Source organism: Cebus imitator, unplaced genomic scaffold (genome assembly GCF_001604975.1).
Source record: "Cebus imitator isolate Cc_AM_T3 unplaced genomic scaffold, Cebus_imitator-1.0 Scaffold41, whole genome shotgun sequence".
NCBI lineage: Eukaryota > Metazoa > Chordata > Mammalia > Primates > Cebidae > Cebus > Cebus imitator.
In genome coordinates, this window is record NW_016107356.1 from 1260050 (window position 1) to 1274815 (window position 14766).

Genomic DNA, 14766 nt, shown 5'->3' on the forward strand with positions numbered 1-14766 from the left:
AATAATGGCCCTGCTAGGAGGGCCCAAGTGCTGTGAGCTGGGCAGAGAACAGGGTGCCCACCTGGCACTGGCTGGCTCCTTGGCGCTGGACGGCAGGTCACTGGCTGGCGGTGCCTCAGATTTTCCCTCCTTGGATTCTGGCAGCTGTAATAGCGAGATGATAATGGCAAAGTGCAATTTTTTCCCTACAGATAAGCCAAATTCATTAGCAGAAGCTCTCTCTAGGAAAGAACACAACTGCTTTCTGAACCCATAACTTAAAAATGCACAAAAACCAGACTATCTCTATTCTGAGCCAAAGAATTAGAAACGTAAGACAGAAGTCATGTGCTTCTATGCAAATCACTCCTCCTAAAGACCCAGAAGTAAAACATTTTAAGACCACCATTTCAAGTCACAAAACATAATACAAACGACGCAAACTTGTTAGGTCCCCAGCTTCCTTCTCCTCCTAGGAATAACTCAGCTCATGCAGAAGGGACTGAAAGGCAGCCCCCATGCTGACATGGACATGAACTTGGTTCAGGCGTGATTTCCCTTCTGATATTTGAAAAACAGGTGAAACTCCCTGAACCCTCTTTTTCAGAAGGTGCTGAAGGAAAAAAGACTTGCTCTGCTGCTGGTTTAGTATGATTCTCTGAATGAACCTACATGGAGGCCTGGTGGCAGATTCTGGTTATTTGCATCTGGAGCTGTGCAGGGGGATGATAACCTTCTGCTCCTATCTGATAGGTAATGCAGTGCAGTGGAAAGAGCACAAGATCTGGAGTCAGACTCAGGGTCTAGCCCCAGCTTTCTCTCTCACTAGTTATGTGACTTCGTGAAGCACCCAAGTTTCCTTACCTGTGAAATGGCAACTCAAACATCTCTAGTGCTGAGCTATAGTAAAGGACCAGGAGTAATGTACACAAATCACTTGGCACAGCACCTGTACGTAGTAAGTGCTCAAAAATGGGAACTGCTATATGGTAAAACAGCACTATATAGTCCACACTCCTGTGCCTAACAAAAAAGGTTTTTTGAATAAATGAAAGTTTCATTTCTTTCCGACCATGGAAACAGTGACTTCTAGGTTGTTACCTGTTTGGTCATGCTTTCTCTCTTTCGCCAAAACCACCAGCGACCAGATTTCTTTGGCATCTTATCTTTGACCCAGGACTCAACTGTGGCCTGGAAACAACCAACCTGGGTTAGTCTGGGCAATCTGTTGGCCACACAGCACCTACCTTCTATGCTAACCTGCAGGACGGGGCCTTACTATGGAATGTGAGAACGTGAGCAATACTCTCTCCACCCCTCCCAGACTCCTCTAGTGTTTTTAACACCTCTGAGAGACAGACCCTGTCCTGCTTTCATGGCTGCATGGCTTCGTGACAGCTCTGTGGCCTGGTTTAGGCGGTCTGCTCACATAGGATCTTAGGGGCTGACAGGTGGACAAATCTCATTTCTCTATCTTTGGAAAACGTGGTTCTCAGGAGTTAAGAGGACCAACTAGGCTGATGATGTCTTCTTGGTGGACAGATTAAAAACAAATTTGTGAGTTTGTATATAATAGGTATGTTAGCCATAATCTGCCCTAACCACACTGATATCAAGCTTCTCTTGGCTACATCACCTTCTTCTTGCTGCTTCTTCCCATATTAACGGGAGAAAAAGTTTTTTTCATTCATAATGATATTTAATTTATGATTAGTAAAATCGCTCAACTTTTTACAGACTAACAGAAACTAGCATTTATATCTAATAAAAATGAAATAAAGAAGTGGCAGCCCAGCTAATTTCCTAGAGTTTAGGCATGAGATATTTTTAGTGGGTACATATGACTTTGATCTTTTATATGAATATTAAGCTCACATAAAACTCTGAATAGTACCCAGTTCAGAAATATGCACATATGGATTTGTCTAAGTACTAGACACTGTGGATGCTTTCGGAAAGGCAGCAGATGGTGGATCGCCTCACCTTAGGCAAGCTCTTCTGGAATACTTGCAAGCTAAGGATCATGGGAGCTGCCAAAGCCCAGTTATAGTAACTGTGAGAAACAAAAATTGTGCAAAACCATTACACAGTGAAAGACAGCAAGCGAGAGGGAGAGGGAATCGGGAAGGGAGAGAGGAGAGAAGTGATATATAAAATTGCTTATTCTTTTCAATAAAGACGATCAGCTAAATTTTTTGTCACATGAATAACCTTTGTTTCAAGCACAACTCTGAACAGAGAAGCCATAAAATCTATCAAACAGAATAACATTTCAATGCTTCATTTAAAAATAAAATTGAAGCTTTACTTTCACTTCAAAGTCATTGCCCATTAGGTAATTTATATGAGATGACAAGTTTTATAAAAAGGAAAACTTTAACAGTTAAAAATAGCACTTGTAAAAAAAAAACTGCAAGAGTATTTAACAGTGATAAAAGCAGGAGTATTTACCGATTATATATCCTTATTACAAGGTTAGGATTGTCTATAAGTCCAGGGTTTTCTGCAAATTCGTGATAAGTAATGATATGCTCCATGAATTTTTCTGCAATGTAAAATAATAATCAATTTGGTTAGATTACATAAATTCCTATATGAGATTATTACAATACTCTCTGCATTGCAGAGACTGTAGGCTAAATCATCTTAAAAAAATTAATATTTGAATATCCATCAAAAGCAAAATGTCAGATGCCTTTTTCCCTCCCCAGGACAAAAATAACACTTCTTTTCTTTCTTTTTTTTTAGACGGAATTTCACTCTTGTTGCCTAGGCTGGAGTGCAATGGCACAATCTCAGCTCAATACAACCTCCGCCTCTGGGGTTCAAGCGATTCTTCTGCCCCAGCCTCCCGGGTAACTGGGGTTACAGGCGCCCACCACCATGCCCAGTTAATTTTTTTTTTTTGTATTTTTAATAGAGATGGGGTTTCACTATATTGGCCAGGCTGGTCTCGAACTCCTGACCTCAGGTGATCCACCCACCTCACCCTCCCACAGTGCTGGGATTACAGGCAAGAACACTTCTTTTCTATTCTCCTTTTCCACTGTCTCCCAATGAAAACAAACAAACTAGTAAAAAGGGACAGGCCAGAGACTTTCAAAAAAACACATACAGATGTGGCTAGAGAGGGAGGGAAGACAGACACAGAGACAGAGACAGACAAAGACACATGCAAATGAAAACTGTAAGTTCCATTCTCAGAGGAAGAAACTTTATTGGCAGGTAACAGCACAAACTGGGGAATATTCATAGGGGTCTACATCAAAACATATCTTAAAATTGCTTGGGCCAGGGACGGTGGCTCACACCTGTAATTCCAACACTTTGGGAGGCCAATGTAGGCTGATCACTTGAGGTCAGGAGTTAAGAGACCAGCCTGGCCAGTACAGCGAAACCCCATCTCTACTAAAAATACAAGAATTAGCCAGGTGTAATGGTGCACACCAGTAATTCCAACTACTTGGAAGGCTGAGACAGGCATGAGAATCTCTTGAACCCAGGAGGCGGAGGTTGTAGTGAGCTGAGATGGCGCCACTGCACTCCAGCCTGGCTGACAGAGCGAGACATTGTCTTAAAAAAAACAAACAAAAAACCAAAACCAAAACCAAAACACTTATCCTACAATTGCTTGGAGAATTAAAACAAAAAAAACACAAAAACACCTAGAATTTGGCTCAAAGTCTGCTGAATGAATCCCAAGTTCTTGCAGAGTAAATGAGGGCTTCCCATGAATTTTTGTTCCCTGTTCCTAAACCTGTTGTCTCCTAGATCTAGGCTAACAAAAATTGCTCACTTGGATTGTTTCTCCAGGTGATGTGTGTATTATTTACTTTTACTTGCCATTTCTGCCTCTTCCAGTAAACTCTACCAGAATAAGTTACCAATTTTTAAAACAAAGGTGTGACTTTTATATTTTACATAAAATGTGTATTTCTCATTCCCTCCCATATAATTTTTTAAACCGAACATTTAAGAGAATTACAAAAAGAATGTGATCTATTTAGCTTTGTCCCTAGAATAAACCATTGGCCATAACACACTTTAAATTTCTTGCAAAATATAAAGGAAACAAATAATGAAAATTTGAGAAGAGAAGAAAGAGGCATGCGCTTCCTATGACCGCCAAAAAGAAAGACTTCAGAACACATGGTCCTGAGCCTCTGGGCATGCAGTCCGCCACATCACACTTTCAGTTCCTCTAAGGGAGAGGGAAGACAAAAGGTAACACTAGTCACGAAAAGAAAATCTTTCCTTAGAGGAAAATCAAATGGGGGTCACAGGCGAAACTAGGAAATACTAAGAAGAGTTCAGTTTAAAAAGGAAGGTTAAAAAAAAGGGGGCTGAGGAACTGAGGACAGATACACATAGTGCTCAGCCCTGCCTACAGGCTTCCTGACACCTCCACTAAGCTCCCTCTCGATTCTTGAGCAAGCTTTACTTTCATGGGCCACCCTCCAGCCTTATACAGAAAGTAGTCCTCCTACTTTTTGCCAGAAAGACCATTTACTCAGTGGACAATCAATTTTCTACAACTTCAGGGTTCTATATTCATGTCTAAGGACTAATGCTTTCCAGAAGGGCAGCTGGGACCCAGTCCCACAAATGTTTCAGTAACTTTACAGATGGGAAAACTGGTGCAGTGTGATCAACCTACCCTGGTGGCAACAGGGCAGCCTGATAATCCCAACCTCTTAACTTGAAATTAGAGCCTTTAAGAGCACACTACCTCAAAGCCACCCCCATAAAGAGGCGTCAATGAAGACATTAAATGAGCGTCTAAGTGTCTGACATTATAGAAGGATTCCTGTTTCCCAAACAAGATCACTAAAGAATTTAAATATCCTGAAATGGCTACATGGCAAGTTTTAATCAAGTGATGACCAGGCTGCTCTCTGAAATGAAGACAGGACACCCAGCATACCTTTCGAAATTTCTCCATTTTCACTGAGGCCCCCGCAAAGGGAGAGGGTGACGTCAGGCAAGTCCATGGCAGAATCCGAGAGGCACTCAGTACCACTATCTGCAGCTGCACTTCCCACAGACTGTGGGGACTGGGAGCCAGAGAGCGTGTCACACTCAGGCCACTGCCTGGATCCGGGCTCTGATTCACTGCGGGCAGGGGATGGGGAAAAAGATCTGCTTTATTGCAACTCCTTGAATTCCAAGTTTACTGTATGGTTCTCTGGGGGCTCAAACCAAATAACACATCCTCTAAAAAGAATAGATGGACCTACAATCAGGCATAACTTTTCTTAGGTAGGGATTAGAATCGTATCATAAATGACATTAAAGATAACCTAATATAGTGTTAGTGAGAAATGAAGTGTGACTACAGTAAATACACCAGTTATTCATAATAATGTAAACATTTCAACTATGGTGTTTCTGATTTTAATTAAAGGAGTAAAACAGTTATAAGCATTTATTTACATTTCCATGATGAAAATGACAGGGTAATTAAGAAAATGTGATGTTCAGAAACCTTTGATTCTAACATCCTAAAAAAAGTGGCGGCACTTTATACACCCTGTAGAAAATTACTGTAGTCCAAGGCTATATTCTTTAAAAACCAAAGCTTTTCTAAGACCACTTATTACCTCACAAAGAAGGAAGCAGAAATTAAAGGAGCAAAGTCTCAGGGGGCAAGACACACCTAGAAAAAGAAATGTATTGAGAAATAAACTGAATGTAACTGTTCTTCCAGGAGCCAAAGATAAGAAGACTGATATTTACATTTTTCAAGATAAGGCACAGAAGCCAGGTTTCAGAAGTTGATCAAGGGAAACCTTATGTCATCAAGTATAAACCTGAGTGAGAACAATCACAAATGGCACGGCATCTTTTTTTGTTTTTAGACAGAGTCTTGCTCTGTTGCCAGGCTAGAGTGCAGTGGCGTAATCTCGGCTCCCTGCAACCTCCACCTCCTGGGTTCAAGCGATTCTTCCGCTTCAGCCTCCCGAGTAGCTGGGACCACAGGCGCGTGCCACCAGTCCCAGCTAATTTTTGTATTTTTAGTAGAGACAGGGTTTCACCATGTTGGCCAGGATGGTCTCGATCCTTGGCCTCCCAAAGAGCTGGGATTACAGGCGTGAGCCACTGCGTCTGGCTTGGCACGGCATCTTACATCTCATAGTCACCAATGCTTACTACCCTATACCCTTTGAATAGGTATTTAATGTCACATTTGAGAGGCTGAATATTTTCGAATTCACTTATTTTATTCAAAAAGCCAGTATTTTTCATGTTTGATTTAAAAACACATGACCCAGCAGTTTATCAGCTCTTTCAAATAAATCTCATCTTTGAGCAGCAGATGGCAGCAGACTACAGATATGTCATAACTAGAAAACTGTTTCAAAAGCTGTTTCTCATTTGAATCAACAAAAAATTCAGGTTTTCAGACTTTTTTTCTCTTAACAGGAATGCACACTCATATCCACAAAATTGAGATTAACTGGACTGACAGAATGTTCTCATTGGAAACAGAAAAGCAGCAGAACTATTTTTATGCTGGGGGTGAGGGGCAAGGTCAACCCTTCTATGTTCACCATACCTGTGTCCTCTTTCTCCGGGGCACATGGCGAGACCTCCTTGCAGTTAGATGTGGCCATATGAGCACATGACCAAGCCGTGAATGTGGATGGGAGGGGTACATGGTGCCCTTCCCTAGGGACCCTCTCCTATATGATGCTCCTTCCTTTCTCTGCTGTCTGCAAGCCCTGGACCCTGAGACCCTATGGGGATGGGAGAGCCTCAAGGTGAAAGGAGCCTGTGTTCCTGAATCCCTGTGGGCAAGGCCTCTCCCCAAACACGAACACAGAATGTTCTCACAGGGGCAAGGAACAAACTTCCATTGTGGCAGGCCAACAAGATCAGGAGTTCCACCACCATAGCAGCTAGTGTTACCCCAACTAGTAACAACATCTACACACATGGGGATGCCATCTGACTCAGGATGCCACCAAATACCTAAATGTGTGCTTTAAAGTTTAGCTACTATTACAAATGTTGTAAATTTAGTAATGAAGATAAGGATCATGACACGACTGATGCTTACATGGATTACAAGAGTCTCATTCACTATCTTTAAATATTTATGAAATGTCTCAAGAAATAGTTCATGAGGTAAGAAGCTTACTTAGTGCATGGACAGTAACTGTGAACAGTTAAATTACAGTAGAGTGGAATAAGATATCATCGCCTTAGTTACCCTCCTTATTTTTTAAAAGAGAAACTAAGACATAAACCTAAGGAGTATCAACATAAATAAAAAATTAAGGACTGGGAAATGTGGGGAAAAAGTAATAATTCTAAGACAGCTTATATGTGAACTTTCCTACTGTTAAAAATAAAAAGACGCAGTTTCAGTTTTTTCACCTTAAAAAAATCCAGCTATTACTTCAAATGAAGTAGATATGTTTAGGTAAGTTTAGGGCACAGAGCTAGAAAGGAGTTTTAAGAACTTTCCCAAAATACCTGTAAAAAACTTAAATATCTTTATGTCAATCCCATCTTTCTATTCTAAATAAAAAAAAACAAAATATATTTTCAATAATTCATTTACAAGTGTTTAATTATGTGTACCTATGGCTCAGTATATTTGAGTCATACTTTCCATAGAGAAAAGTTTTCTTTTTTTCTGGTAACCAGAGTAGCAGTATAACAGAATTCCCTTAAGAGTAGAAATGAACTTAGGAAGGTAGTCTAAGTGTATCATATTTGAGGTTCATATATGAATTAATTCAAAGGAAAAATCGTGAGGGACAGTGAGGTAGGCTGTGTGGCAGCTAGGGAGCTGCAGAGGATGTGGGTAACACGGGCCACTGCAGCAGCGCCTCACCAAACCCAGACCCAAGTTCAGAAAAGACTCAGGATCTCAGATTCCAATGGAGTGAAAGCATTCTTTGGAAAACATTTTCAAATAAAGATGTGTTTCTTTTAAAACACATAATAAAACAAATGCTAAAAAAATCTTCCCAAGCATGCTGAGTTTATATTAATCACTACAGAAAATGCTAATCAGAAGCCATATACCCTTATGTAGGCTTAACTAGTATCTCCTCATTGTATTGAGACTGTCTTCATAAGTAATTATTAATTTCAAGTCACTACACTGAAAGAACACATGCACTATTTCTGAATTTTCTAAAACCTGAAGCCATCATCAGATTTAGCTAAAGGACACCATCATCTTGTACCTTTCTCCGGAGATGAAATGTTTTACTCTAGAAATAACTAGACTATTTCAGAGCTGTCCTTCAATAAACAAGGATCACTTTACCTTTTAGGGAAATAAAGAGCTGCAACCTCAGGTTCTAGAGCCTTTAAATCATCAAGGTAAATATCATCAGGTCCCTGGTGTTGGCTTCTTTTGTGAACACCTATTAAAAAAAAAAATCAGAGGTAAGAATTTAGTTATTCTTCATTTACAACTCTGCAACACACACACAGGTGTGCAAACAGTAAGACTGACAAGCAGGATTTAAACAGGGTTTTAATTTTAAAGGTGTCATATACCTAAGCAAAAAGGTTGGTTCTCAACCGCCCATGCCAATAGAAGAGAAGTTCAGTGCTCCATACATATACTTTGATTTTACTCATTCTCTCATTTGCTGTTAATTAATACTAGCCCCTAAATAATTTATATTTTAATGATAAAGTCATTTTTATATTTATAGGTAAGAACAAACATGACCAAACTTAAGGCAACCACCTGCATTGGGAACGAGGGTGTTACTCTAAAACCATGAAGGAAAGGTCGTCTGGGCAAAGGATATTCACATGGTGCCCAAGTGTCCAGCCTGTATTACCTCCTAACTACAAAAGGACAAAAAATACTTCACAATGGATAGATGTGGCAGATAACATCTTAAAAAATAATCACATTGAGCATTACTATTAGTGGTCATCACGAGATACAATATGAGTACCCCATTTATGCAATAAAGTAATCTTCAATTCAAACAGTAACTTTAAGCTTCTAGACTCATAATGCCCACTCTAGTGACCACATGTGGCTACTGAGCATTTAAACTGCTAAGGTGAGGTACACAAAATATGTTTAAAATGCATAAACACACTACCTTAGGATACTTCATTTGTAATTTTATATTGATTACATATTAAATTATAATATTTTAGATTTATTGGCTTGGATGAAATACATTACTGAACTTAATTTCACTTTATTTTACTTTTTTAAAAGTGGCAATGAGAAAATCCAAAATTACACATGTGATTCATATTCCATTTCTACTGGGAAATATGTTCTAGAGTTAACTCTCAGTTAAGAAAACATAGGAATGCCACCTTCAAAAAAAAAAACAATCAGACACATCCAGAACATGAGAGAGCCTAGAAGACACTGGCTAAGCTCTTTAAAAGGTTACTATCGTGGGTGTAGAATATGAGGGTATGTATGGGTCTATGAGAGAGAGTTCTAAAATAAAAAAGACCGATTAAAAGAAACTTAAAAATCAAATGCAATATGTGAACCTTGATGGGATTTTGGCTTGGGAAACAAGACAGCTAAAAAAAATATTCTTGGTACAATTAGTGAAATGTAAACATGAATTCTTCAAGATGACAATAGTATGTGGCTATGCAGAGAATGTTCACATTTTTAGAAGGTATACCCTGGCATATCTAAGAGTGAACTGTCGTGCCTGTGATTTGTTTTCAAATGTTTTATTTTATTTATTTTTTTATTTTGAGACGGAGTTTCGCTCTTGTTACCCAGGCTGGAGTGCAATGGCGCGATCTCGGCTCACCGCAACCTCTGCCTCCCGGGTTCAGGCAATTCTTCTGCCCCAGCCTCCTGAGTAGCTGGGATTACAGGCACGCGCCACCATGCCCAGCTAATTTTTTGTAGTTTTAGTAGACGGGGTTTCACCATGTTGACCAGGATGGTCTCGATCTCTTGACCTTGTGACCCACCCGCCTCGGCCTCCCACAGTGCTGGGATTACAGGCTTGAGCCACCGCGCCCGGCCTTCAAATGTTTTATTAATAAAACACTACGTGTGTGAGTGGAGAGATGTAGGGAAAGAAAGGTTGAGAAGAAGGGGGGTGCAAAAATGTATAATAAAAAGTGGAGGGGAAAAAGAATGAGGCCAAAAGAAGAGTAGAAACCACTCAGGGTTCCTGTCTCTAGTCAGCTCCTCAACTGTGTGCTAAGAACAGGGGTCATGATTTCCAAAAACAAAGCATTCATCCTAGAAGAACTGATTTCCCCCCTTAACATATCTTGGAGCAGAACAAACGGCTGCAGGCCTTTGGTGGAAGAGCAGGTGCCAAGTTAAGTCACCATTAGCTAGATGGTTGGATCTGACCGCCAACACCTTCAATAGTCACATTCTTTTATTTTAGATAAATTATTTCTGAGTGACCTTGAAGGTCCATACCTGTAGTGAATATATATTAAATTGGTTTATGATTACCTAATTTTTGGTGCTAGAATTTTTTTTTAAATGTGAAGTAGGTAATTGGCTATATAAGATGTTGGGTAATCTTAGGGAAGGTTTCACACTTTCCTAAAAATGTGATCCAAGGCCAGTGTTCAGAGTATGTGTGTTCTGACTCTTACTGTACCAAGTGTCAATGGTTGACTTTGTATTTTCAAATAGTAAGGATGTTCTGATTTATTAAACTTGTGTACCAAAAGTGAGGAAGAACTGCTGAACCAAGAGTTAAATGTTTTCTCTACCTCTTTTTTTTTTTTTTTTTTTCCAGACAAGGTCTCATTCTGTTACCCAGGTTAGAGTACAGTGGTACAATCACAGCTCACTGCAATTTTGCCCTCCCTGGGTTCAGGCAGCTAGAATAATTTCTTAAAGGTAATTTTAAAAAATTTATTATTATTATTATTATTATTATTTGCCACAGCGTCTCACTCTGTCACCCAGGCTGGAATGCAGTGGCGTGATCTTGGCTCACTGCAACCTCTGCCCCCGCGGCTCAAGTGATCCATCTCAGCCTCCCATGTAGTTGGGACCACAGATGAACGCCACCATTCCAGGCTAAGTTTTTGTATGTTTGATAGAGACAGGTTTCACCATGTTGCCCAGGCTGGTCTCAAAATCCTGAGCTCAAGTAATCTGCCTGCCTCAGCTTCCCAAAGTGCTGGAATTACAGGTGTGAGCCACTGCACCTAGCCTTCTACCTATTTTTGAGGGAAATAATCAATGAAAGAGAGCACATACTCATTATTATGTATTTACTTTTATCCGGTATCATTGCTAAAAAACCTACATAATTTAGCCTCAACTAAGCAGATGTTTCAAGTGAAAACATTTTTTCTCCAATTTTTTCAGATTCTACTTCACTTTACTGACATACCTAATCAATAAAGTGGTTAATTTTACTCATCAATTGCTTACCATTCATTCATTTTCTTAATAAATGCTTCTCAAGAACGCACTGAGTAGGAACAGTCAGGAGACAGGAGTGCACAAGTCAAGCCCTGCTCCAACTGGACTTTCCAGGGGGATGCCATGGAAAATAATTGTAAAAAGTGTGTGATGGGGCTGGGTATGGTGGCTCATGCCTGTAATCCTAGCATTTTGGGAGGCTGACGCAGGCAGATCACCCGAGGTCAGAAGTTTGAGACCAGTTTGGCTAACATAGTGGAACCCCATCTCTACTAAAAATACAAAAATCAGCCACGCATGGGTGGCGTGTGCCTGTAATCCCAGTTACTCAGGCGGCTGAGGCAGGAGAACTGCTTGAACCCGGGAGGCGGAGGTTGCAGTGAGCCAAGATCACGCCATTGCACTCTAGCTTGGGTGTCAATTCAAAACTCCATCTCAAAACAAAAAAAGAAAGTGTGTGATGGGTTCTGACTGGGGAGTAAAAATACAGAGGCAGCTATCACATGTTACTTGGAACACTGAAATAATTTACCATCTAATTTGAGAGCACCTGGTGCCAAATTAAATAAATGATTACCTTTCTTCTTTGACGGCGAGTCCACTTTAGCTGCCGGTTTGCATTCTGAGGGTGCCTCCACTGAGGCTGGGTTGGGAAGGTGGTCTGCATCTAACATAGATGAAATCTGAGGACTTTCAAGAGGAGGTTCAAGAAGCTCTGCCACAGACGTTGGGTCGCTCATCTGTGTACCCAGGGCTCTGGGTTTGGGCTTCACTATAGTACAGACAGTGTCTTCCATGGAAGCATCCTTCTCAACTTCACTTATGAGGTTGTCCTCACTGGGAATTACCCGAAAATGGGTATTTTCTGATGGTGTAATTGTAGCTGTCCTAGGATGATGGTCAGATCGTTCTCTTTTGCTGACCTAAAAAAGTTAAATTGTTTAAAAATTAAACTACTTTCAGGGTATTTGTTATAATCTATTTCCTAAGCTGGCAAATGTGTTCATTTTATTTTTAACTTAACACATTCATTTAAAATATTACTTTGTACATGCAAATATTCCATAATAAAGTGTGGAAAACTAATAATTGCCTTTTGTTCAATAACATGATACTTATAAAAGTTACATATAAATGTTCTGGCTGGGCACAATGGCTCATGCCTATAAACCCAGTACTTTGGGAGGCCAAGGTGGGCAGACCACTTAAGGTCAGGGGTTTGAGACCAGCCTGGCCAACAGGATGAAACCCTGTCTCTATTAAAAATACCAAAATTAGCCGGGCATGGTAGCGGGCGCCTGTAATATCAGCTACTCAGGAGGCTGAGGCAAGATAACTGCTCAAACCCAGGAGATGGAGGTTGCAGTGAGCCAAGATGGCACCACTGCATCTCAGCCTGGTGACAGAGCAAGACTCCATCTCAAAAAAAAAAAAAAGGTGTATATATATAAATGTTCTACTGTTAAGAGTTATACTGGAGAAGACTGAGGAAATGGACAATTTTCAGTAGTAGAGAATATTCATTTTGAGGGCGAAAACTAAATAAAAATTTAGCCCTCCTTGGACCACATGAAGGCTTTGTTAAAACAGTGTAAAAGTGGCAAGTCTAAATTCAATCACAAATATAAGCAAAATGTGTATTTAAAAAACCTAAATTCAGCAGATGATCTAAACATTTTCTCTCTCAAGAAACTTATCTTCCCAGTTCTTTCTTCTTCATTATGAGCTGGCAAAAAAGGCTTAACAATTTCCTGTTTAAAATTTCAGTGCTGGCTAGGATGGTGGCTCATGCATGTAATCCCAGCACTCTGGGAGGCCGAGGCAGGAGGATCCCTTGAGCCCAGGAGTTTGAAATCAGGGTAGGCTGATACAGTGAGACTCTGTCTCTACAAAAAAATTAAAACTGAAAAATTAACTGGGTGTGGTGGCACACATGTGCTGTCTCAGCTACTTGAAAGTCTGGTGTGGCAGAATCACCTGAGCCCAGGAGCTTGAGGCTGAAGTGAGTTGTGGTTGTACCACTGCTCTCCAGCCTGGGTGACAGAGCAAGACCCTGCCTCCAGAAGAAAAAAAAAAAAATCAGTGTGAAAATTTTAGTTTCTTTTAAGGTACCTTTTAAAATTTCCTTATAATAATTAACAATCAATGTTATTATTCAGTAAATAGAAATATACACAAAATACTACTGAATTCCTTTAGCTGCAAATACATGGTACAAATGTTACCAGAAATGTTAACTTTGAATTTACTTTTATGACATGAGGGTACTATCATTTACATTCATGAAAGCTCAGTCAGAAATTATCTCCTTTACTTATGGGTGGAGGGATTCTTCACTTGTCTAATCAGATACTTTCCACAGGCAAGTAAACTCCAGTACCTTGGTGGACTCTGGGAATCCACCCCACGTCCACTCCATATGAGACTCTGATCTGAGCAGGCTCTCAGCGGGTTTCACTTCCAGCTCTGAATCACTCTTAGGACACACTGCCTGGGGATAGGTGCTGCAAACAGAACAAAGAAACATGATGACTTAAAAGTCAGGAAACCTTCAGTCTTGCTGAGCCTGACAGATTAAAAGAAACAAATTTGAATATATTGACTTTATCCTGCATATACAATAACTCCATGAAAGAGAACATCATTTATTTCTTCCACTTGAGTTCTTTAAGAATAATAAAAATGATGCCAACTAGTATTTATGAGGACTTCCCAGGTCCTTTGTAAACACTGTATATTCATAATCTCATTTGCTTTTCACAAGAAATCAATCAGAAAAAAAAGATAATTTTGTAGGAAAGGAAAAGCAGGCAAATTAATGTAACTAACACCCGAGGATTTGATTGCAGGATAAAGTTATGACTATACTTTTTTTCATTATATTTTCAGTGACAGCCAGTAGTTGACACTGAAAGATTAGAATTTAAGAATTATAGATGAGTGGGCACAATGTCACGTCTGTAATCCCAGTGCTTTGGGAGGCCAAGGTGAGAGGATCACCTGAGGCCAGGAGTTCAAGAATGGCCTGGGCAAAACAGCGAGACTCTGTCTCTACAAAAAATTTAAAAATTAGCTGAGCACAGTGGTACACGCCTGTAGTCCCAGTTAGGCAGGAGGCTGAGGCGGGAGGATCACTCGAGCCCAGGAGTTTAAGGCTGCAGTGAGCTATGAGCGTGCCACTGCACTCCAGCCTGGGCAACAGAGTGAGACCTTTTCTCTACTAAAAAGAAAAAGAAAAAAAAAAAGAACTGTAGACAGCTAAATTCCATGCTGATTACACAGATCTACAGTTGGCCAACATTAAGTTAGATCAAATTTAGAAACAAGTCAGTCCTGGTTAGTACTTGGATGGGAGACCGCCTGGGAATACTGGGTGCTGTAGGTGAAAGAAAGAAGGAGGGAGGGAGGGAGGGGGG

The 14766-nt window shown here is 40.3% G+C and overlaps 1 protein-coding gene across 2 annotated transcripts in view; it reads right to left on the bottom strand.

Moving 5' to 3' along the window:
• LPIN2 (lipin 2) overlaps positions 1-14766 on the bottom strand; it is a 93433-nt gene that overhangs the window by 9619 nt on the left and 69048 nt on the right. For both annotated transcript variants that reach the window (XM_017526073.2, XM_017526071.2), the window contains exons 6-13: positions 13731-13854; positions 11928-12273; positions 8264-8363; positions 4904-5091; positions 2431-2524; positions 1963-2032; positions 1081-1170; positions 62-144 (exon numbers count right to left, since the gene is read on the bottom strand). In XM_017526073.2, coding sequence (XP_017381562.1) covers positions 62-144; positions 1081-1170; positions 1963-2032; positions 2431-2524; positions 4904-5091; positions 8264-8363; positions 11928-12273; positions 13731-13854 — 1095 coding nt within the window. The remainder of the gene's footprint in view (positions 1-61; positions 145-1080; positions 1171-1962; positions 2033-2430; positions 2525-4903; positions 5092-8263; positions 8364-11927; positions 12274-13730; positions 13855-14766) is intronic.